Source organism: Calliphora vicina, chromosome X, assembly GCF_958450345.1.
Source record: "Calliphora vicina chromosome X, idCalVici1.1, whole genome shotgun sequence".
Classification (NCBI taxonomy): Eukaryota; Metazoa; Arthropoda; class Insecta; order Diptera; family Calliphoridae; genus Calliphora; species Calliphora vicina.
The window spans coordinates 2,987,223-3,013,951 of NC_088785.1; the positions used below are offsets into that span (position 1 = coordinate 2,987,223).

Genomic DNA, 26,729 nt, shown 5'->3' on the forward strand with positions numbered 1-26,729 from the left:
CAATTAAAATTATACCTAATTTATCTGATGATTTTAATGAAATTTGGCTTGTTTTATTTCTAATGCACAATATACAAATGTAAATGCCGTTAATTACATTAATACATTACTATAATCTCTACTGTATAATACACAAAAATACTTGCAGTACCACATGAAGAGAACATGAATTTTAAGGTACTTCTTTTTTGTTGTTCACATATCATTTGTTCTTTTTTTCGGTATTCTATTAACTTCGGCTACATACTTATTCGTATTTAATAAGCAAACATTCTCTTCACTTCCCTACTTGTGCTCTGAGTAAGAGTACAAATAAATACTACATTCGACGGCGAGTTTCACACATGAAGAAAAAAACTTACTCGCTGCAGATGTCTAATTGTAACTGTATTTTGCATATTGTAAATTTTTTTTTTTTATTTTTTAATGAAATCATCTGAATTATTATATTTGTAATTTTGCTTTTATATATTTTATTTTCATACATACATATGTACATATTCAGTAATTTTTCTTTTGTAATATATATTCATTGGCCTATTGAGGCTTTTTTATATTACTTGAATTTAAATAAATAATTAAATTGAAATATTTTTAATTTAGTTTAAAATCTTGGTGTGCAACTTAATTAGTTTCGTTATTATAATAAAATTGTCTAAACAGTTAAAAATAAATAATTTTAATTTAAAAACAGTATTTCTTAATTATTAACAATGATTTTTAAAATACAAATCTTTTCACTAATATAAACATAATAATAACGACACTAGTTTATCAAAATTGTATTAACACATTGGATATTGTTGTATTCGAACTCCATGTCCTTTTCTGCTTTCATAGCCTTTAAGTTGCCTTTTATAAATGATGGTGTCCTTACATAAAATAAGACATATATTCGTGCGGCATTACACCTCTTCGGGGATAAAATGTATGAGAAATTGAAAAATTCAGTAAATTCGTTATATCACTCATGTAAATGTCAGCAAATCGGAAAAGACGACGGGAAAAATAGGTAGGGTTGTGATAGGTTCTAAAGACACTTCCAAACTGTTCATTAAATACAGTTTTTGTTTGATTTCTGAAAATAAAAAATAAAAAAAATATGTGATAGATACGATTGAAAATGGATATACATAAATCTGTAATAAATAATAAAATAATTGTCACTTTTCACTAATTGGTTTTAATTAATATTGAGTGAATCTATTTTAAAAATAATAAAATACTAAACAAATACATGCTTCAGTAATATTCGGTTTTTTAGTTTTACTATAAAATTCAACGTTGTAAATCTGCATATTTACATAAATTTTTTATAAAATTGGGAAACACATATTAATTACAACAAAGACATAAAGTTAGCTGAATAAACATTGTGATTCTCAAGTTTTTTTTATAAAAGCCGCGATGGGTCGGAAATAGGGTTTGGGGTTTCCCGGATAATTTTATTTCCCGGGAACTCTTGTCCTGGTAATAGAGCAAAAGAGCAATTAAGTGTCACAAAATTTTAAAAATTGTGAATGTACCTTTATAATTTACTGTCGATCAATATTTTAATTGCATTTGTAATGCAGTTTTTAGCTTCATTCTTTTAATTTTTCTGTTATTAATATTTTTTATTATATTTCTTTTATAAAATATATTTTAAAATAAAATGTAATTCATTTCCAAAACAAAAATTACATAATATAGTTTAAAGAGTGTAAATAAGTAAAAAAGTAGTTCTAATGTATTTTGTTTTTGGTTTCAGCTAAACTGCTCTTTTGCTACTTTGTTAGAGAAAGTACTCTACATTGTGAATACCGCTATTATTTCATATAAATAATGTTATATGTCGTCATAGAACTATTTTTTTTTTAAAATTTAGTTTTCAAAATGCATTCAGTAAGTCATTTCTTATTTTATTATTTTAGTGGCAAAGTTTCCAGACACCGATAAAACTCTTTCGCTTAAAACAGGTGGTGGCTTTATCGTTAATAAAGCATTATAAAGACAATCTAAATTTTTTCATCGATTGCTACTTGCATCAAATAAAGCTAATTCCCGCTTAAAACGACTTTCAGCATTTGATTTTATGGTTAGGATTTACTTTTACAATATTGATTGAATAATCTAATTCGTTTTTAAAATTTTGCTCCATTTGTATTTCTGAAACATCATCATCATCGCTTTGAACTGATGAGGGAACATTGCGGTCAAATAGGCGTATGTATAAACATTGTCTTTTTGTATTATAATTTAGCTTATTTTGTTGTGAAGTTATAAGGAATTTTACATAAGTCTGCTGTTATATTGTTTATTAACTTTACATTTTATTGCAAGAACCATTTTTTGAGAAATCGTAGAACTTTTAGATAAAAGCTGTTCATAAAGAGTGTTCATCATAGCAAAATGTCGGCTTAATGCTTCTACTGTATCCTTAATGGGGTTTAAAACCTCCACTAATATTTGGAACAAGCCATTCATCAAACAGAGATGTTATATTTAAATGTAATAAAGTATTTTTAATTAATTTTAAATTTCCCGTTTTTTTCCCGGGAAAAAAATTTGAATTTCCCGGGAATTCCCGGACCCCAAACCCTAGTCGTAAAGGAAGAAATACTTCGTTAGAGCAAAGAAAATTAGTGATTTTTCACTACGAAAAAGGAAAAAAATATTGCTGAAATATTGAATATGAAGCCAAATACTGTCGGTGACATTATCAGAAGATATAAAAACGAGGATCGGATGGATTTTAAAAACAAACGGTAGCCAAAAAAGAGATGGAAGAGCGCCGTATTGTTAGCAAGAAATCATCGATTAAAATTAGCTAAGGAGCATATCGAGGGTTTATATTCAAATAGTGCTATAAGCAAAATCAACATTTTACAGGAGAGCGAAAAAAATTTTTCGTTAACTCTGAGAGTAATAACTAAAGTTTATTTTACAATGTTATTTAAAAACGACGTTTAAATCCTACATATGTTATGTTTTTATTAATTCCTGATATTCGCGGATATGTTACATAGCAGTTTTTACAAGTTGAAGGTTTTTCGATTCTAACAGTGAAATAAGCAGATAGCACTATTTGAACAAAAACAAAAATGAGCTTTAATGTAAACTTTGAGGTTTTTATGGGCTCATACACAACACCATCATTGATGTGCCATCAAATGATTGTCCAATTAAGCTGGACACACACACTACACCAACATGCTGGTACAAAATTTATTTTTTGTGTGGAAAAGGTTGTAATAAATAACCAAATTAGTTTAGGCCTCTTATTTTTGTAGTGAGACGATGAAACTGGCGGTTTATTGACCAACCAATATCTTAACATTCCTCTATTTATAGGAAGAGTGGAAATGAACATAGTTCTACATACTTGAAGCAATTCGTGGTTGTAAGGAAGTTTATACATAAAGCTAATCTGTTTTCTAGAATTATCCAGTAAATTTCTTTTTGTAGGAAGCATGACATAATCCAAAAGGTTTCAAATATAGATTTTCTAGTGTCGTCATCTAATTTTTGGCAGTGTTTTACTCTACTTTCTATGCAAGTTTTTGATAAACACGCGGGTCCAATTTCTCTTTGTTTTCTTGTTACATTTTGTTTTACAAATTTATCGGTTGTCGAAAATCCTAAATACTGCAGCCCCTTCACACGATTTTTCTTATTTTCTAGTCGGGTTTTTGAAGCAGAACAAGTAAGAGTGCAATATTCGGCTGTGCCGAATCTTATATACCCTTCACCAAATTATACTTCAAAATTTTAAATATTTTTAGGTAAACAAAATTTAATTTTTTTTCCAGTTGCTTTTTGAATTTTTTGGAAAAAAAAATTTTCGGTTGTTATTTAAAATTTTTTTTTTTAAATTTAAATTTTTTTTTTTTTTTAAATTTAAAATTTTTTTTTTTTAAATTTAAAAAAAAATTTTTTTTTTAAATTTTAAAAATTTTTTTTTTGTTTTTTCAATTTTTTTTTTTTTAAAAAAAAAAATCGGGTTCAAAATTTTTTTTTCCCGATTTTGACCCATTGTAGGTCCAACTTACTATGGTCTTATATACGTCGTTGCAAATGTCTTTGAAATATCTATCATTAGATATCCATATTGTCTATATTAATGTCTTAGTAATCCAGATATAGGTAAAAAAAATAGGTCAAAAATCGAGGTTGTCTTGGTTTTTTCCTCATATCTCAGCCATTTGTGGACCGATTTTGCTGATTTTAAATAGCAAAATTCTCGAAAGCATGTCTGACAGAATTATTGAAGATTTGGATCCCGAAGATATCTGGGGTCTTCAGAAAACGTAAGAAATTATTCGATTAATCGAACGATCATTAGTCGAATGAATACCCTAGTTCCTAGTCAACAACCGACCGATTAATATATTCTTGACCAGCAGTAAATAGGTAAAAATACCTCTTCAAAACGCGTGTCGAAAAGTCATGGGAAATTGTTATAATGATGATGAAGAATATATAGATGAAGGTTTGTCAGAGGCATATTTGTATTTTATGTATAACGTAATGCATGAATTTAACCCTATTAAGATGGTTAAAATATGGAAGCAAAGTAGTAACTAGTTTAAAAAATATTTCATCTCTCGAAACAAAAACTTTAAAATTCGAAGTAAATTAATTTTTAAAAGTTTATATTACGTGCTTAGAACAATGATACGATTTCGGAGACGAATCACTTTACATCAATTTAAAACAATCACTTTACATCAATTTAAAACAAGTCATGTTGTACAATGAACTCCGCCTGGCGTTAGCCTGCCGGTCCCAAACCAGGAAAAAGGAGGAGGGTTTCAGGCAACGGGGCAAACCCTATCCCGAGTAAAATATTTGCGTTCCTCCAGCATCACCGGAGGTTGCTTGCAGGCCTGATAAGTCGAAGCTGAAAAAACACGTTATCAACGAAACGACACAATTAATAAGTAATGGATTGGATAATACGGCACAACACATTGGCTATCGAACAAGGACAAGATTTGGATCATGGAACGTGAGAACGCTATCAGAATCATCGCGCTTGGAGCAAGTATGCAATGAAATGGTTAGATATCGACTTGACTTCCTAGGACTATGTGAAGTTAGATGGAAAGGCAGTGGAGAGTTGCGCACTGCCTCTGGTCACCATTATATCTTTAGCGGTAACCCAAATGCACATATAAACGGAGTTGGTTTATTACTCACAACCAAAATGAAGAATGCCTTAATGGAGTACAATCCGATATCCGAAAGTATACTCACAGCCCGCATTCGCACTAGATACCGTAACATCACAGTGCTACTCACCAACAGAAGCAGCTGACAACGACACCAAAGACTCATTCTATGAGCAATTGAACAGAGCAATCTCCATTGCTCCAAGGAGCGACATAAAAATTGTCATGGGGGATATGAACGCGAAAGTTGGCGACGACAACACAAACCTGCAAGCAATTATGGGGTCCGAATGGCGAACGTCTCATAGACTTCTGCATGGGCAACCAATTATTCATTGGAGGTTCTAAATTTCCACACCGAGAATACATAAATACACATGGCAATCTCCAGATGGTTTACTCGTAACCAGATCGACCACTTCATGATAAGCAGAAAGTTTCTGGGTTACTTGATGGATGTGAAGGCTATCAGAGGAGCGGACATATACAGCGATCACCAGCTACTTGTCGGTATATTAAGGCTAAGACCAATGGCTAATTATAAGGAATCATCAGCCAGGAAGAAATTCAACGTGCACAGGTTGCAACAAACATCAGTTGCACAAGACTTCAAGCGTCGCCTGTGTACAGAGCTGGAAAAACATAACCGAAGCCTGCATTAAAACAACAATAAGCACTAGGCGCAAGCACCCACCACACCTAACGTGGATCAGGAATGCAACATGGGAGAAAATCAAGGAAAGGAAAGCCATTAAAATGGAACTACTTACAGCAGAACAGAACTCCAATTACCAACAAACAAGCCATCGTTACAACAACGTCGAAAAACAGGTGAAGAAAATGGTTCGAGCTGACCGCAGGCTGTATCAGAAAAATGTAGCTAGCTCGGCCGAATATGCAGCTGCCCATGGCAATACACGAGAAACCTACAAAGCCATCAAGCAGTTAAGCGGATCCAAACTCAAGACCACACCAAATATAAGGGACATAAATGGCAACATCCTCACAAACATCGAAGATCAGCTAGGACGATGGAAAGAATTCTTCGAGACTCCACCTGTGGAAAACATACTCACACAGCCCACCCTCTCAGCGACAAATCAGAAGAAATCCAAGAAGAGACATACCCACAGCAACACCGACTATCGAAGAAGTAAAAAGAGCTGCTGCTAAGCTCAAGAACAACAAAGCTGCTGGTCCCGACAATATTGCACCCGAGTTCTGGAAGACATATATGGCCACATGTCAAAGAAGCGTGGTTATCATGCAGATTCCCTTCCGAATGGAAAGAAGGCGTACAAATAACACTACCCAAAAAAGGAGACTTAACCGAATGTAGGAGCTGGAGAGGCATAACTCTGTTGAACACCATCCAAAAGGTTATCACAATGATCATCTTAGACCGAATTTCGTCAACCATTGAAAAAATCTCTTCAAAATGAACAGTGTGGATTTAGACCGAATCGATCATGTGTAGACCAAATCAATACATTGCGTATAATAATCGAACAGTCCGCAGAGTACAACTCCCCGCTCTTCTTAGTATTTGTGGACTTCGAAAGAGCATTCGATACCATCAATAGACAGGCAATATGGTCTACACTCGTAAACATTGGAATTCCTGACCATCCCATATCCAGGGAGGATGTTCGCTGTCACCAGTGCTTTTCCTCTTAGTTCTGGACACAGTTCTCCATCAGACAAACATCGAGGCACCAAATGGAATCCAATGGCACCTGAACCAACGGCTACATGACTTTGACTATGCGGACGACATATGCCTTATGTCACACACGTTGGACGGCATTCAACAAAAACTCGATAGGCTGCAAGAGTGTGGCATTAGGGTCGGGCTTAAGATCAACATCGCCAAAACCAAGTCGCTCAGAATCGCCACTGCAAACAATAACCCAATACTTTTAAACGGTACCGAGATAGAAAACGTAAATAAATGAAGATGCAGGCGCAGATGAAGATGCAGCAAACAGAATAAATCGAGCTCGTAGTGCATATGCGTAAAGTTTGGAATTCTTCAGAAATTTCTAAGCGGCACAAAATCAAAATCTTCAATTCTAGCGTAAAGTCGGTCCTTCTCTACGGATGTGAAACGTGGAAAGTCACTGAGTCCTTAACAACGAAACTACAAGTGTTTGTAAATAAATGTCTGCGCAAAATAAACAAAATATTTTGGCCAAACCGCATCGCAAACGCCGACCTACTGTCAATTAGCAACCAAAGTCCCGTCGCCCACGAAATCCACCATCGTAAATGGTCATGGATTGGCCACACGCTGCGAAAAGACATCTCCAACACAGCAAAGGCCAGTTTGCAATGGAATCCGCAAGGGAGACGAAATGTTGGACGGCAACGAACAACATGGATAAAATCTGTAGAAGCGGAACATCGACAACGAGGACTCACGTGGCCTCAAATCCGACATATGGCACAAGATAGAAATCGCTGGAGAGCCTTCGTGAACACGTTGAACATATGAATATTAATTCCCTATTCGTTATTGTATGGTAGAACTTATGTTAATCTGTTTTTCTGTTTATTCAATGTACATATTTTGCTTTTACGATTGTATCGCTAGAAGCTCCTTCTTTGGAGTAGCACACCTCATCTGTGCTGACTAAATAAAAAAAAAAACATATTTAAAAATAAATGTTGTACCATGACTTTTGCTGCATGCGAGAAGACTTTGATAATTTGCCAGACCATTTTTAGCTTAACTCCGTATAGTGATAAGAACTTGATTCATACAAAGTTTAAATACTTTTACAATTATCGTTCTCCAGATATTCGAAATTAAATATTTACTTTCTACGAGAGGTGCCATGCCCACTAATCCAATCCCGACCATTTTCAGCCAAACTAAAGTTTAAAGAAACTTAGAATTACAGTTCTTAAGATATTTAGAAGTAACTAATCTCATGCACTGATAAGACTTTGAATCATGTAAATGAAGACTCACAATTATAGTTATCTAGATATTCGAGGTGCCACGAATGGGAGGTACCACGCCCACTAAACCAATTCCGCTTATTTTCCGCTGAACTCGGAACAGTTAGTTATAAGAAATTGAGTCATGAAAAGTTTAAATACTTTATAGTTCTTTATCCAATTCGGAAAAATTTGGATAGGTGGTGCCACTCCCATTTATCCAATCATGCCCATTTTCAGCCAAGCTGGCCACAATGGTACCGAAGTACATATAGTAAAAATTTCAAGAGGATAGGTCCAGTAGTTTCTGGTTGTACTGAGTACCTTGCTTTCTCTTTTACTTGGTTGATTATTTCTGTTACACATATACTTTATCAAATTTCTTTTTTCCTAGTGGAAACTAGTTTTTCTTATCAAGTTGCTAATTAACTGACATCAATTAAAGAATCATTATCTAATAATGATGTTTTATAATATAATATGTTGGAGTTTAAGTTTTGACTTTGTTCAATTTTATTTATAATAATTATATAATTTATATCATAATTATTTAATTTAATTTATTTTATATTTAAATTTTTTAATGTAAACTATTTTTTAAGTAAGCCAATAGGCTAGGTTGTTGAAAATAAATAAATAAAACAAAACCAAATTATAATTCAAAATAAAAATTTTAAATATTTTTAGGTAAACAAAAAAAAAAATTTTTTAATTGTTTTTTTAAATTTAAAATTCTTTTTTTTTGTTTTTTTAATTTTTTTTTAAATATTTAGCGAAAAAAAATTTTTGTAAAAAAATAAAAATCGGGTTAAAAAATATTCTTCCGATTTTGACCCATTGTAGGTCCAACTTACTATGGTTTTATATACGTCATTGCAAAGGTCTTTGAAATATCTATCATTAGATATCCATATTGTCTATATTAATGACTTAGTAATCCAGATATAGGTCAAAAATAGGTCAAAAAACGAGGTTGTCCTGGTTTTTTCCTCATATCTCCGCCATTCTTGGGAAAGTATGTCTGACAGAATTATTGAAGATTTGGATCCCGAAGATATCTGGGGTCTTCAGAAAATTGATTTCAACAGACGGACATGGCTTAATCGACTCCGCTATCTATAAGGATCCAGAATATAAATACAGTGGTGGCCACAAATTTAAGACAAATACTTGAATTTTGTTCATCAACTGAATTTTAAGTGCGATAGAGCCAAAATAAAAGGACCTCTAAGGGTATGAAATTTATTATTAATGTTTCTAGTTTCTGAAAAATGTTTGGAAAAATCGGTAAAACATATATGGACAAAGATATGTGGAAATACGTTGACCCACCTCAGCGAACATCCTCTGTTAATAACATGATATGACTGAAACTAATAGAACTAAAAATACGAAATTTGGTCCGAATATTTTATAATAATAAAATTATAATGATATAAATGTTAAAACATGTTTATTTAAAAAAAATTTTTTTTGGTCAAGTTGTAGAAAAATTGTATGTGTTCGTGGTGAATATGTATGAATTAACACAGTCGAATAAAACATACTTGTGTGTTAAAACAGTCCTCATGCATACATATTTGTGGAAATATTTGAAAAAATAATTGACAATCACGTGGAATTTAGCAAACAATTTTTGTCTTAAATTCCTGGCCATCACTGTATATACTTTATAGGGTCGGAAATGAAAAATTTAGAAATTACAAACGGAATGACAAACTTATATACAGTAGCGAGCATAAAAAATGCAACGCTATGTAATGTGATTTTCAACTGCACTGATTTTACTCAAAAAGGTATCAAATTGTCCACATCTGCTGTTTTTATATTCTTATTGATCATAGGAAATTATTGTATGACATCTTGTCCAATATTTTTTTACGTAAGGATAATTATAAAATTTTTAGTAAAAACAGTGGTAACATTGTGCCAGAAAAAAATGAAGCTCTAAGAAAATTGACTTGATTTTTAAAATTTTTGAAAAAAATTATTATAAAAAATTGCTAAAAACTATAATACTGTTACAATACAGTAATTTACTGTTAATACTAATAAATTCAAGGATATGGAATCTACAAAGGATAACAGAATTAACGAATGATGCATTTTCCGTTCAATATGGTGAATTTTTCGAAAACCAAGAAAATTTTAAGAATTTTTATTTATTATTTTTACCAATTTAAAATCTTGCTGATATTCTCTATGAAAAGGAAATCAAATAATTGTGGTGGTGTGCCTAAAACCGAGTGTATAAGAGCTCAAGATCAAAAGGATATGACTAGTTAATGTTAGAAGGGTGCAGAAATTTAATGCTAAAATAATATTTTCACAATCATATGACATCATATGGTCTTTAAAAATTACAAATAATGAGATCATATTCAAATATCCATATATTTTGGTAAGTAAACGAATTCCAAGACAGCGGGAGGCTACTGTAAATAATATTAAATCTGACACTGTTCCTATTTCATAGAATCCTATATTTAGCTTAGGTGATTACTAAGCTATCGCAATTGTTTACTATTTTAATTTAATATTTAAGGGAATATCTGTGACCAGACGGCCTGAATAACAGATCGAAACTATCAGACACGAATAAATTAAAATTACGTTAATTGACCTTCCATATCATACTACTGCACCATTTTAAGCATAAAGGAAAAATAAAAATTAACCCTTAATAGCACTTGGGGTTCAAATGACCCCACACTTCTAAAACCATAAAAATCTTGTCAATTTGAATAGAATTTTAACGACACTAGAACATAATTATCTTCCAAATGCATCTTAGTAAACGAGTAAAGATACATAGTATCTCAATTTTTTTTTTCGTTTCAATATTTTTAAATTTTCATGGTCAATATCGGAAGACCCTATGTCAATTCCTTTATGATGTCTTATGTAATTCATTTAATTTAATTTTTGAAGGTTGTTTTCCATTTTGGTCCATAACTATAGTTCTACAATCAACAAATAATATTTGGGTAAATTTTTTTTTAATTCAATATTTTTTACAATCTATTTTACAAAAATTAAATAATAAACAAATTACATAAATAAAATAACTTATATATCAAGTTCCAATGAACTCAATAATAAAAAAAAGAATTATTTACATTAATTTAAGCAAATTCACTAACATTTTTTTTTTTATTTCCTAAAGGGTCAATTTAAATCCCCCTAAATTCTTCCTTCATGGCCCTATCAACAAGCGAACGATCATCAGAGAATTTTACAAAGATCCAGCGTATATCGATGTGTAGCAAACTGAATGACAAAATCAATATATGTACTTCAATATTTTTGGAGGTGGATATAAAAACTCTAAATAAATCAGTGTATTGTACTTCAAGAAGTTTTACTCTTTCTCATCTGCTTTATTGCAATATTCTTTATACTTAAGTTGATCTCTTTTAATTTTTTCCGAGTACCGCTTCCCTTTTTCTGTCGGCACTCGTTTTACTTAAATAAATATGTATGTTACAATAATACAAAAAAACATTAGTTTTTGACAAAAACTACACTTTCGATAGCGAACACGTTTTGAAAATCAAAATAAAATATAATAAATATTTTATTTATCATTTAAAAATTTACCGTTAATCGAGCTTTGTTCATTTATTTAGTTGTTGATAGAAACATTCTACAAATAGCACAATTTTGTATATTGATATAGGTTTGTTTACTAGAAAATAAAACAAGTAAAACCCATGGATTTGATTTACAGAACACAAAAATACGTGAATTCGTTTTAAAACGAAAACATTACTCGGATTCGGTTTACAGAGCAGGAGGATTAGTAAGTAAACAATAAATATAAAAATGAAAACGTCAATAAAATTAGCTAAGTAGAAGAAAATATATATTTTTAGTTTCAGATCAAAGATTAGCTGGAAATAATATAATTTTATAAAAAAATTATTTGTTTATTAACATTTTAATCTGGTCTGGTGGATAATACTGAGGATAATATAGAAATATGGGAGTTAAAAAGTATTTAAAATACATATGAACTGTAATAAATGTATCTCGTGAACTAATGCGACAATTTACCTTAATTGATCTCTTTCTTGCGTCCATTTAATGATACATTTTTTTCCGGATTCTGATTCATTATCCTGGTTTTCTTCAATTAATTGTGTTAGCATTTGCAACCAATTGGCCGTTGATTTGAATTCCTTGGCATTTAAAGTTTTTATTTCATGCTAAAAATAGAGACAAACAAAATTCAGTTTTTAATCCATACAATGCTGCTATGAAATGTAATAAATATTAATGTTTGTATGTATATCGTAAACTACAGGTCCGATCGGCAAAATATGTACATATGCGAAAGTTTTTAAGGCTGTCGTAGGTTTTCAAAAACCTAAACTTGTAACCACTTACCCTGTTAGAATACAGGATAAGCAAATTCTAGAAATATTAAAAAATGTCTGTTCATTTTTTTGTGTAGACATATTTCAGATTGAGCTTTTCGTTAACGTTTCATACATTTATAAACAACACCTACCGATAATTCACTAATAATTGCACCTGTTCGCCAACCATGTTCTAACGTAACATCAGCCAAGTCGCTATATGGATGATCCCCAAAATACAAGACACTATGACCATGCCAGCCTGTTAAATCTTGCAACTGTTTGACAGTGCCCTGCAAAATTACTAGTTTGATATTTTAACTCTAAACTGTTGAGTAGATGGATATTACCTCATAATAAATTTGTCCTTTTTCAAGCTTTGATACTCTATCCCATACATGGCTGTCATTGCTTTCTTCATATAAACGAATAGGACGAGATTCATCTGTAAAGAATTTTGGCTTACGAGCTTGTACAATTATGACATCAAAATATTCGCGCCAGTCTTTGCCAGCCAATAAGTTCATGCCACGATTTCTGTTGGAAGAAATATATTCATATGTAGTTTTATATACTATACCGTTTCAGATTATAAATGGAAAATCTCATATAAAATACATTTTTTATTTCACATATTATCTCATATTTAACTTACACAAAAGAATATGGACTATTGGTTACTAAAAAGAGCTTTTTATCCGCTTTCTGTAACTTTTCAAAGTATTTTGGTAGATTTTCGTTTTTCTCAATGTACTCCTCGGCGTTTTTCATAACAATTTGATGCATTATCGGATGGCATGCCTGCACGGCGGCCTTAATGTCGTGAAATAGTATTTCTGGATGATAATCAATATGATTCTTCTCAAAATATTCGGCAACATTACACAGCAGACACATTTCAGGTACCGAGAATAAATCAGCCAACTGCACCATCTTTGATTTAACATTTGGCTTAACTCAAATAAGACAAATATTTTATATGATATGTATTAAATATTGTTTATCTATAACGTGACACCATCATTATTATTATTATTTACCTGATAGTTTTTTGAGCTTCCCTCAACGTATGCGATTGGTAAAATGCGGTTTTTGTACAATTTCAATACCTCTTGATCCGGAACTTTTGTCCGTCCTCTATACACCGAACCCAATTGTATTTGTAAAAAGGAATCTAATTTAAGAAGCAATCCTTTTTCAATGTCATAATGCAGTCCTCGTACAGCAAACCCAGGTATATATTCCAATTTTGAAATCGGCTGAGGGTACTAAAACAATTCATTGAAAAATAAAATTCATTTAAATTATACAGGTATAAAAAAGAAAAAATTTGGAAATAATTCGGTATCTTGGGAACTATTGCAGATATTGTTGCGAAATTTCACATGGTTTTAGCTGAGGTGTTGATTTACGTTTGTTCAGCTTCTTAGCGATAATGGGGGCGCTCAAAGTTGGGTCACCTCGGGTCTCAAATTTTTTAAAAAAAAACACCAAAAATACATTTATGATCCGAATTATCATAAATGTATTAGTTCAAGAGATATTCAGGTTTATTGATTTATTTTTTTTTAATTTTGCTCGATCTTTGTATGGTTTTTTAGATATGGCGGGTCTACGGAGGGACGTAATTAATTTTTAAAATATCAGCTATATTGGCGATAAAATTCTAAATAAAATAAAAGAAACTTGCTAACAATTATCTCTTCCCTATAAAAAGTTATACGCATCCAAAGTTGGAACTTGTAAAAAGCGCCGTATTTTTTACATTTTTTCCAAAAAAAGCCCATATATTTTAACTTTTGTAGAAAAAACATTTCTTCGGGACTATATAGAATTTTTATATGATCCGGAAAGATAACTTAATGCAAAAGCGTGTGAAGTTAAATTTGGCTCACTTAAGCGGACATACCAACCCCCAGTCCTATACAAACTTAGCCAATTTAAAAAAAATCGGTTTGAGTAAAAAATTCTAAAAAGGCAAAGCACCGATCCACGAAAAAGCTCCATATTTATATAACCCCATATGTTTCTTAAATACCTGCTAAGTATTTTTACTATCACACGGTAAATAACGTCACAGTAGGCATTTTTCTAAAAAAAAACTCAGTTTGTGGAACACATTTTCCCCGTTTTAGGAATTTGAGTCTATATTAGTTCCAAATTTTGTTATGAATTCAAATTTTATATTTTTATTCGTGGAAAATCACCATATGAATTTTTTTTTAGTTTTTAAGGTAAATGAAGTCCCAAACTTTTATAATATTATTTAATTTTGCTAAAATATCAATCTAAAGGTCCTAAGGTTTTCAACAATATCAAATACTTATATAAAAAGCCTTTATTTGCTCCTCAGAAGTTCCACAAACCTTGCCCCCTTTGACAAATTTGTACATTTTTTATATACATATTGCATGCAAAATGAGTTTACACCAAACTTTCTGTTAAGTAAGCATGTGTTTGAATTCAAAATTTACATTTGATATGTTAGTAACATTTTGCATGAAATATATTAAAAAAAGGTACCAATTTTTCAAAGGGAGCAAGATTTGTCTGATTACAGCAATGAAGATACTGTAGCAGTCTCATGGGAAACTAATGAAGGCTGTTTGTTATGGTTGATATCCGGCGCATGACCACGGATAGCATCCACCAAACGATGCCGTCCGTAGTGCTGTGAAAAAGGCGAATGAGTCCAGGATACCTTTGGTCATCTGTGCTGACGCTAACTCGCACCACATTATATGGGGTAGCAGCGACACCAATACAAGAGGTGAGAGTCTTTTCAGTTTCATACTTAATAGAAGTTTGGAAGTAGTTAATAGAGGTTCAGAACCTACTTTCATTGTTTCAAACAGAAGTGAGGTACTAGACTTAACACTTGTGAGTGCTGAGCACCACAGTATGATTAATAATTGGGCTGTCTCCGGCGACTGCTCTTTTTCTGATCATCTATATATTGATTTCAATATTAGTGTAACTTATACCATTCTTAATACCATTCTAAATAGGAGAAAGACCAATTGGGAGTTGCAGAGTGATGCACTCTCTCGGGCTCTATCAAACCCGCCCTCTATTGATAATAGGGACGATATTGAGGTAGAAGTTGAGACACTTACAGAAGCGTTCCAATCAGCTACTAATTTGGCCTGTAAGCCGAATATCTGCAGGGGTAGGAATAAGACTCCCTGGTGGAATCCTGAAATCCACGCCAGAAGGACGTGTCGTAAATTGTTCAACGAGGCAAAGAGGCTGGGTAACAGGCCGGAATATAAGTCCTCAGTGAATCACTTTAAGAACCTTACGAGAAACGCGAAAAGGAAAGCCTGGAGTTACTTCTGTAGCGGCGTGGAAGGATCCTCTGAGACTAACCGATTACGTAAAATTCTATCAACTTCACCGGTTGTATCAAGCTATATCTAGAAATCCTGTGGTAGATGGACCCTGAATAGTAAAGAGGTCCTACTAGATACTCATTTTCCAGGTTGCCTCCCAGTCGATGATGACTGTGAATAGGGCTGCTGATTCTGTTGCTCCGGGTGTTAACTCTGTTCCGATAAATAGGGAAAGAATCCAATGGGCAATCAAATGCTTCGATCCGTTTAAATCTCATGGGCCGGATGGCATTATTCCAGCTGATCTTCAAAAGAACGAAGAAATAGTTGTATTATCACCTCTTCTGTGGAATTTGGCTATGAATACCCTGTTGATCAGGATGGACAACAGAAGGATCAAGACAGTCGCATATGCTGACGATCTTGCAGTTTTTATATCTGGTAAATTTCTGGATACAATATCTAGTTGTAAGGAATCAGCATTAAGTACACTGAGTGAGTGGAGTATATCGAGTGGACTTAGTGTGAACCCGCAAAAAACGGAATTGGTTCTCTTCACTAGGAGGTATAAGATCGATGACTTTAGACCACCTAGACTGAATGGAATCAGTCTTGAGATCAGGGATAATGCGAAGTATCTTGGCATCATTCTAGATAAGAGATTGTCCAGGAATATGAATATTCAGAACAAGATTAACAAGGCCTATGTGGCCATCTACTCCTGCAAAAAAGCTATTGGTACTAACTGGGGTATTATGCCGAAGGGTATCAATTGGATCTTCAAAGCAGTTCTTAAACCCATCTTGTTCTATGGAGTGTTGGTGTGGTGGAACGCCTTGGATAATGCTACCCACCGGAAGGCTGTGGAACGAGTTCTCAGGACTATTGCGATACTGATTACAGGCGCTATAAGGACTACCCCCTCTAAGGCACTTTTTACTATCCTAAACTGGTTACCAGTTGATTTGATGGTGATACAAATGGCTCTCAACTCTGCTGTGAGACTGAATGCTGGATGTTCGTGGTCTGGCAAAGATCATAGGCACTCTAAGATACTGAACTACTATGGGTACTTACATAGTAATGTCGATTATTGCATCGCAAAACCATTTTTCGATAGGCATTTTCATATTAAGATCCCGAATAGGGATTCATGGCAGCGCGGACTCTTACCCCCTGATGGCTCAAAGCGGGGCAATAGGGTCGGTGGTGATTTCTTTATTGAGAACTATTGGATTAAATCCTACTTCAGGCTAGCTAACTTCTGTACGGCTCTTCAGGCGGAAGTTACGGCCATTAAACGTGCATCCAACTGGCTGAGGTTTTATCGAATATCTGGTGATATATGTATATTTACTGATAGCACGGCTGCCGTTAGCGGAATAGCGGGTGTCTTTACGACATCTAGGTTAACCGAGGAATGCCGGGTATCCCTTAATGAGATTGCGAGACATTCTAGGATAACGCTTATATGGGTCCCTGGCCACGATGGAAATCAGAGCTGGCCAAAATGAGTGCGATGATGGATGATGATGAGATCGACCCCTTTTCTGGTATCTCTCTTGTTAACTGCAAGATGGCTGTTCAGCGGATACTATATGAATAGGCTCTGATCTCTGATGAATAGGACCTGAGGGAACGTATCCTCGGAATACCATTCCTATCATGCTTAGATGAGTTATCAAGGCTAAGTCTTAAGGTACGGTCACACACAGCTAATATTTGACGTTTATCGTTAAATATTTCATTGTCTGAATCTGACCAGAAATAAAATTTAGAGCAAACAACAAAACAGATGATTTTAGTCAAACAAAATTATTTGTCGGCAAACAAAATATTTTCTTAATGTGAACAAAGTGTGACCACTAGCTACATAAATACCTAACAAATATATAATTTGATCTTGCAAATATTTTTAAGGTTAAAGCACTTATTTCGAATTGTAAATTAATCATTTTATTAGAGATTTATTGAATTTTGTTATCATATATTGAATTTAATTTTTCACTTTTTGTTTGACCAAACTGCTGCGAAAAAGAATCAGTAAATATATTTGCCGTGTGGTCACACTATATCAAACACTTTCATAAAATAATTGTTTGATCAAATAGAAAAAAACAGAAAATTATTTGCTCAGCATGGCGGAAAAATAAGAGGAGATTATTTAAATATTTTTCGTACTAAATTAAAGACACAAATTCACTATTTTTTTTTTAAACATAAATACATATTCAATATTTCTTGAATATTTGTTATTTAAATTATTTTCACTATATAATAATTGCATCAATAAATGAAGTCTTCTTCTTCACATAAAAGTCATTCAGCCTAGGATGACATACTGAGAGAAAAACTAATTGAAGACATGAAGTCTATGTTGCGATTTTTGCAATTTTATGCGATTTATATTTTTATACGTTTAACATAGTCTGATGTTTGATTATTTTTTATTTATACATGGAGTTTGTCTATTTTCAAAATTTAAAATTGCTCATATGTACATATGGAATATTAACTGAAATTTTATACAGATTGAATTTAAAATCAAAGAAAATTTTGTATACATAAATAAATAAATTGAATTGATTGTAATTAAAAAATAATTCTTAAACAGTATGATCTGTTTAATTTTTTTCTACTGCAGAAGAAGAATATCTCTAATAGCATATTTTACTTTTCTGATTTTGGTATCATATAAAAATTTTTATTATAAATTTTTAGATAATGCGATTGAATTGGAATTAATTAAAAATTTATGTAAAAAAGGTAAACATTTCCGTAAAATTTTATAATATTTGTAAACATGTTCTTATTCTGAATGAAAAAAGTTTGGAAAAAGTCGTGTTCGATTAATAATATTTATTAAAAAAACAATAAGCATTTTTACTGGAATTCAAGTTGATAGCAAGTGTAATTCAAGCCTTGAATTATAGTCAAGAAATTGAATTAAAGTTGTATTACACTTTATTTCAACAGCATTCTCCAGTAAAAAGGAAACATTAATTCAAGCCATATGTTTTTTGTTTCAATGATATTTAATTTTTCAAATATTTTTCAAGTTTAAAACATAATTACATCTGCATTCAAGTCAAATTCCAACAAAATGTTCAAGTGCTTGAATTTTTGGGTGTTTGGTGCTTACTGGGATAAAACATAATTACATTTCCATTCAATTTCAAATATGAATTGTGATAGTAATATAATTTAATAAATAAACATTTAATAATTATATTATTAAATTGTTCAAGCTTGTGTTCTTTTTGCGATTTGTTTTCATTATTTAGTGATTTTTAATTTAAGATATAGCAACACTACTTTTGCGATAACACATGATGCAACAGCTGTTATTTGACGCTGTTTGATCTTGCAAATGAATTGCAAGATCAAATAAAAAAATACCCAAAATGCAGGAAAATATTTGCTGTTTAGTGGTCACACATTGGTCACATTACAAGAATGTTTTCATATTGGCAAATAAATTTGTTTGACCAAATTCAGCTGTTTTCTTGTTTGCAGTGCAAAAATATTTTGTGTTCAAACTAGAAACATAAAATATTTGACGCTTAAATAAAAGTACTGAAATTTCATAATTCTTTCAAATGTAAAGCAAAATCTGGTAATATTTTACTTTCTAGAAATGTCTTTTTTATTGATGAAAGAAATTAAAGTTGTTTTGCAGCTTTATTTAATAATTATTTAGAACAAATATTACCATAAATGTGACCACAAGTCAAATATATTTTCCCCTTTGTGTGTTTGATAGTATTTCGGTGTAGTTTAATTAAACAAATATGGCAAATAAATGTGTACAGTGTGAACACAAAATCAACCAATGAATTATTTGATGTAGTTTTGATCAAACACATGAAACATCTTGTGTCAAATAATTTGCGTAGTCTGACCCTACCTTTAGACGAATCTACTCTTTTATCAGAGAATCTGGTTGGTTTAGCATGGAAACGACGGACGTATAATTAATACCAAGATGTTTACCCCCTGGCTATCACAACGGGATCAGTTTTGAATGGACCCAAGTGAGCTGCTTGAAGAGTGTCTACCCATGGAACCTAACCTAAGGTTTGTGGAGCTTCTGAAGAGTGAGTATCAGGTTATTATATAAGTATTTAGTATTGGTGAAAACCTCAGGACTTGGAGATTGATATTTTAGTAAAATTATATAATTTTATGAATTTTTCGGAAGTCATTTAGCTTAAAAACTAAAAAAATTGTAATATTGTTATTTTCCACGAAGAAAAATAGGAAATTTGAATTAATGTCAAATTTTAACGGTTAAAGATATCATAACAAAATTTATAAATAATGTAGATCCGAGTGTCCTTAAATCAATGGCATTTTAATTTCTGACATTTTTTCTAGAAAAGTGCCTGCAGCATTTATTATCCTTCTAACGGTAGAAAGACTAGCACTGGAACCACTCTTTGCTTTGATTTTAGCGGCAGAGTCACTAGAATTTGAGGCTATTCTTAGAATATTTCGCCTTTCCGTAGCTGTTGTGGCCATTGTTTGCCTTCACTTCATGTTTTTGCCATATTTTTCTTTATTTCTTAAATAATTCCACACAACGTTAACACTTTTATTTATTTTTATAGAAATTTCCCGGCCCGGCAAACCTTGGACATTATAGGCATAAATTTTTGCCTTCTCTTCCACTTTTAATGATTTACCACGGCCCATTTTCACTTAAAACTGATGAAAAATTGTTTTTGTTTTAAAAAAATTTTGAACTATTTTGTAATTAAAATTGACACAAATGACCATACAACTACGTTTCTATCACTGCACCTATTCAACTGACGCAAAAATAATTTACACTTTGCTTTAGAAATTATGAAAAGAAGCACAGATTAAATCTAACGGAACTTTTTCGACTTTTCTTTGTTTACACTATTTTTCTCAATTGTTAAACCTTTTATAAGAAGTACAATGCAATCCTATCCAACAATTATCTTGAGGGCAGCAAGCTAAAATTGAATGCTAAAACACTGCACCTATTCATGTGAAGCAGAGTGTATATCCAATAGTTCCCGAGATACCGAATTATTTCCAAAAAAAAAAGTTTATAAACCACTGTGCATCGTCTTAAAGGATTATTTTTACTTATTTAATTGACTTAAAATTTACTTTAGTAAAGACAAATGCGTGCAAAATCAAATTTTTACAATATACCGCTAATGATGTGCAATTTTGGCAACACAAAATAATGACTACAACAAGCTCAATGAGCAAATTCCATTGAAACTGCCTCGCGAAACAATGAAATACAAATCGATTGACACAGTAATGAACAAAGAACAAGAGGTCAATTATAATACTGAAATTTTGAATTCATTGGAATCAGCCGGAATGCCACCACATACATATATTAACATTGCAGGTTGGATCACCGATAATGCTTCGCCGCACCTTAAATGTGCCAAAATTATGTAACGCAACAAGATTGACCGACCATCCAAAAATGTTCAACAAATTTAATTGAGGCAACAATCATCGGTGGCAGATTCAAGTGCGAAAATGTACTGATTTGTTAATCGTTTTAATACTTTTAAGTAAATACGTATAACAGTGTAACTAATTATTTAATAAAGGATTCAAAAAAAGTGAAATTAGTTAAAACATTTCTGGGACAATTATATTTTTCGATGTTTTTTCTGTTAAATTCAAAATTAGTTTCGTTACTTACTTTTTACAATACTATAACATTAATTAAATTTAATTATAAATGAAATAATAAAAAAAAATTATGTGACAAATGTTTTTTTTTGTTTGTCTTTAATATAAATAAACATACATACCTTAAACTTATTTATTAACATATCACGTCCTAAATTATAGAGCAAATCATGTAGACAGGGTTTGTAGCACGCCAGTGTATAGTCATAGTCAAAGCCATATACATTTACTTCACTCAGGTCTAATTCATTGCAGGCAAACACACCGCGTGCATTAACGTCCTTTGGCAGCTTTTTAGCTAATGGTATTAGAAACCATATAACACAATAATTAACATACAGGACAAACAAAAAAAACATGAGCTGTTGTTTACACTGACACAAGGATGGAAATGTTGATACGATCTTACTTTTTTTTAAACTATTTCAAAAGTACCGTGGTAATCCCGCGACTCATTTGATACCTTCAAACAAAATTTTGGTCTATAACAGACGAAATATACAAATTCCTTTACAATAATTTTTTCTATAACAAAAGTATTTTATATATGCACTTATATTGTAGTATAAAAGTATTTTCGGAACAAATAAAGATACCAGTAACAGTTTATATTTTCATACTTTTTTTTCTGTTAATTTTTTCAAAAAGATCGGTCAAGAACGCTCTGAGATAGAGGGGTTCAAAATTTGACATTTTGGCCAAACAGGTGTTTTTCTCATCCATGTAACTCATTACTATTGCTCTTAGCAAAATGTGTCCCAAATAGTTTAGATAGATTTAGCTTTAAATTTATTCAATCTTTCTAAAAAAAAATTCTGAAAAGAAAGCTTAGGTCTTTTCCTTGAAGAGCTTTTTGGTCGCTTAAGCTGGCCACACACGGAATGATTTGAGATTGAAAATTTTCAATTACTTGTTTACGCACAGCCCCATTAACAAGTACCAAGACGTCGAACACGAACTAATCGCATTCACAAATCACCCGTTGTGGGCTGGTTAAGAAGGATGAGAAGTGGATATCTATCAAAATAAATGTTTTATAACCCAAAACATAAAATTTTTTTTTGCAAAATCAAAAATTTTGTTTGATGATTGCTTAGTAAATAAATAAATGTTTTTTAACTCAAGTCATAAAAATGACAAATTTTGACCCCTCTAACTCAGAGAGTTCTTGAACGATATTGTTGAATTTTTTTTCTGAATTACTACTAACAGGACTAACATTTATATCTTCCGATCGAAAGACGTTTGTGGATACCAACATTTTTATGAGATTTATGCTCGTTAAATTTGCAACGAAATTTGTGTAGATATAAATTAAACAGTTATGACCGATAAAGTCCAATTTAGGGAGGACATTTGTATGGGGGCTAGGTGAAATAATGGGCTAAAACAAATGTATGTATCAAATTTGATCGATATATGTATCTTCAAAATTGCGACCTGTACTTTGCGCACAAGGTTTACATGGACAACCAGCCAACCAGAGGGACGGACATCGTTTTATCAATTCAGAAAGTGATTCTGAGTCGATCGGTATACATTAAGGTGTTAGACTAATATTTTTGGGCGTTACAAACAAACATCAGCACTATGGTGGTGTCGTGTATAAAAAGAGGGAAATAAATCTGTAACTTCTAAATGGTTAGTCCAATTTAAATGAAATTTGCCATGCACAAAAATTTTTGAATTTAGACCATATCGCCATACCAGGGGCGCGGTCAGGTGTTCCCAAATAGGACACCTAGGCTGCGCCGAATCTTATATACCCTTCACCAAATTATACTTCAAAATAAAAATTTTAAATATTTTTAGGTAAACAAAATTTTTTTTCATTTTTTGGAAAAACAATTTTTTCGAATTATTTTTTAATTTTTTTTTCTTTTTTAATCTTTTGGTGAAAAAAAAATCGGGTTAAAAAATATTTTTTCCGATTTTGACCCATTGTAGGTCCAACTTACTATGGTCTGACGTCATTGAAGGTCTTTAAAATATCTATCATTATATATCCATATTGTCTATATTAATGACTTAGTAATCCAGATATAGGCCAAAAATATTGGTCAAAAATCGAGGTTGTCCTGGTTTTGTCCTTATATCTCAGCCATTTGTTGACCGATTTTCTCGAGCCGGAAGAATTCCGGATATATTGATGTATGAATCGTGTATGTAAGTTATTTGGGGGCTTCGGAATGTTGATTTCAACAGACAGGCGGACATCGACTCCGCTATCTATAAGGATCCATAATATATATACTTTATAGGGTCGGAAATGAAAAATGTAGAAATTACAAACGGAATGACAAACTTCTATATACGGTAAAGGGTATAAAAATAATTGTTTTAAAATCATGACTCAGTCCAAAGTTATATGCATTTGAATTTATAAAAGGCGATTGTGGAACTCATCAAATTTAGTGTTGAAGGCCTATGAAAGCCTAAATGTAAAAATGTCAAAAAATTTGTCTGCTCTCTTAAGGTTTACGAGTTATACACCTTTAAAGTTTTGATATATATTTGTAAATATCTACTATACTAAATGATACTTCTAGATAATATGTATATCATTTGAAAGTGCTCGGAAAGGCCTTTCGATGGATATATAATATGACCAAATCGATTAATCCATTGTGAGCCTAGGACTGTATTTATGTTTTTAAATTTTGAGTTTTTTTTACTAAAGTGTTGATATCTCGAAAATTAACCAATATAACTACAATTTATGTTATATATGTACTTTTTTGTAGAGAACCTTCCAAGCATTCATTTGATATATAATTTTTAATCCTAACCCTTTAATTCACTCAGTTATATGAATATTAAAAGTTAAGTAATAAAAATTGTTGTATAAAAACATTCTGTTTTTTTTTAATGTTATATATAACTGATTTATTTTCGAGATTTGGAAATACAGTAATGCCTCGATTAACGGCGTAATTGGTTCCGGAAAAAGGCGACGTAAATCGAAACGACGTTAATCGAATTTAAAATAACTCATACTTTCAGATGGTTTGAATTTCATATGTACAAAAGAAAAAAATAAACTAGTTAAAATTTAATAGCTCATATTAAAAAAAAATTATGGTTTAATAATTAAAAACTATATTAGAAGTGGTACACAAATTTATACTTAAAAACTTAAAAAATAATTCAATCCCATCATCATTTGTTTTAAAATTCACAAAGCGCCGCAAGCGAAAAATTGTTTTTTAATTTTTTTGCAATATTTAAAATTTATAGCTATTTCGTGAAGCACCACCTTCACTAATCAGTACCCATGGGTATTTATTTTATATATATTTTTGTAGAGAACCTTTCAGGCATTCATTTTATATATAAGTTTTAAACCTATACCTTTAAATGACTCAGTTATATGAGCTTAAAAATCATAAAATTATAAAAACTACATATTTTTCATAATAATTAACCCAAAAACTTACATGGCTTTGTTATATGAAAGGAAATTTTATTAATATAGATATCATTTGAAAGAGCTCGGTAAGGCCTATCAATTGATATATAATATGACCAAATCCATTAACCCTTTGCGATCCTAGGGCTGTATTTAAATTTTTTAAATATGTACTTTTTACAATTTGATGATTTTTAACCTCATATAACTGCGTCATTTAAAGGGCTACGATTAAAGCTTATATATCAAATGAAAGCTTGGAAGGTTCTCTACAAAAGAGTATATAATATAAATTGTGGTTATATTGGTTAATTTTCGAGATATCAACACTTTAGTAAAAAAACTCAAAATTGAAAAACTTAAATACAGTCCTAGGCTCACAATGGGTTAATGGATTTGGTCATATTATATATCAATCGAAAGCCCTTTCAGAGCACTTTCAATTGATATCTATATTGCCTAGAAGTATTATCCAGTATAGTAGATATTTACAAATATATATCAAAACTTTAAAGGTGTATAACTCGTAAACCTTAAGAGAGCAGACAAATTTTTTGACATTTTTACATTTAGGCTTTCATAGGAACTCAACACTTAAATTTTTTTCAAAATTCAATCTGTTTCCCAGGTCTTGATTTATACCGATTCGGCACAGCCGAATATAGCTCTATTACTTGTTTTTCTTAACACTGTATGTTCCAAATTTGAAACCTAATAATTTTTTTTTAAATTCGATTTATTTTATATTTAATACGAGTTACTTTTTGTTTAAATTTGAGCGATTTATTCAATTAACTGCGTACATTCCGAATTTGAAACCTAATTTTATGAAGTGGTAGTTCACGTAGCTCGTTCCAAATCAAAAAAGAGCGATTGAACAAGATGATCTACCTAGTTCCTTTTTGAATTATGATTTATTGAATTTGAATTGAACTAGAAAGCTCAAGACTAGCAATCAATACAAAAAAAGGTATTATTAAAATGCAACTGTTACGGTGATCTTGATTTATGCCCATCTTTTGTTGCTAATATGAAAATAATAAAATTTAAAATTTTAGTACTGAATATTATTTGGATACTGAACAAAAATTTAATTTTCCATTCCTGGTCTGGCATATATTTCATTGGGATATCTACATAGGAACTTCTCTCTGGTCAAAGCATAGAGCAACTCAAAATCCTCTGCAGTTGTTGGTTTGCTTTTACCCATATTGTTGTAGTTGATGCTACTTATTGAGCGGCTTCCATGTGTAAAATTTACTGCGATAGTTTGTTCATGACCTTGACTAAGATTTTTCGGAATTTGATTAATTAATTGGTTTTTAAATTGCCCAGATATATGTCGTAATCTCTGCATCGTGAGCTTTTTCGTTATTTTCTTAGAGTTTTATTTTCCCGCATTTATGTAATTTAAAAACACAGGAAATATTTAATATATAAAGCGGCCGAATAACAAATTGTAGCAGAATTATAAAATAACTAACAAATGCTGCCACATTTTTATATTCAAATCTAAGTTGCCAGTCCAGTCGAATTTATACAAGGTGAAGTCAGTCAAACAGCTGATAACTTTTTTCGCTTTCTGGTTCTAACAATTGTCAAAGCTTGTTTTATATTTAAATATCTACATATTCTAAGCTTATTAACAAAATATTAATTTTTTATATAAATAACTAAATCCCATACTATTCAATTATTTACACTATATTAAGTTTTAATATTTATTTGTTTAATTTTTTATTTCTGTTTTGACATTTGTTAAGACCAATTGTTGTTTTTGTAGAACTGCCATCACCTATTATGAATTCTCCTTGGTTGCCAATCAACCATTTAGCATCAT

At 31.5% G+C, this 26,729-nt stretch overlaps 1 protein-coding gene across 1 annotated transcript; it reads right to left on the reverse strand.

The window, feature by feature from the left end:
• Positions 1 to 441: 441 nt before the first annotated feature.
• Nt5c (5' nucleotidase C) lies at positions 442 to 26,351 on the reverse strand. Its single transcript, XM_065514658.1, has 8 exons — positions 26,027 to 26,351; positions 21,603 to 21,778; positions 13,498 to 13,725; positions 13,113 to 13,408; positions 12,808 to 12,994; positions 12,610 to 12,750; positions 12,153 to 12,304; positions 442 to 1,078 (listed from the first exon to the last, which is right to left on the reverse strand). Exons 1-8 carry the CDS (start codon positions 26,244 to 26,246, stop codon positions 874 to 876), a joined length of 1,605 nt encoding a protein of 534 aa, XP_065370730.1. The 5' UTR covers positions 26,247 to 26,351; the 3' UTR covers positions 442 to 873.
• Positions 26,352 to 26,729: the final 378 nt, after the last annotated feature.

Coding starts and splice junctions, on each gene's coding strand:
- Nt5c (XM_065514658.1), bottom strand. CDS start 26,246: ATGCAGAGATTACGACATATATCTGGGCAATTTAAAAACCAATTAATT. Junction 21,779..26,026: donor GACCAGAGAGAAGTTCCTAT/GTAGATATCCCA, acceptor TAATACCATTAG/CTAAAAAGCTGCCAAAGGAC. Junction 12,751..12,807: donor AAGGACAAATTTATTATGAG/GTAATATCCATC, acceptor GTAATTTTGCAG/GGCACTGTCAAACAGTTGCA.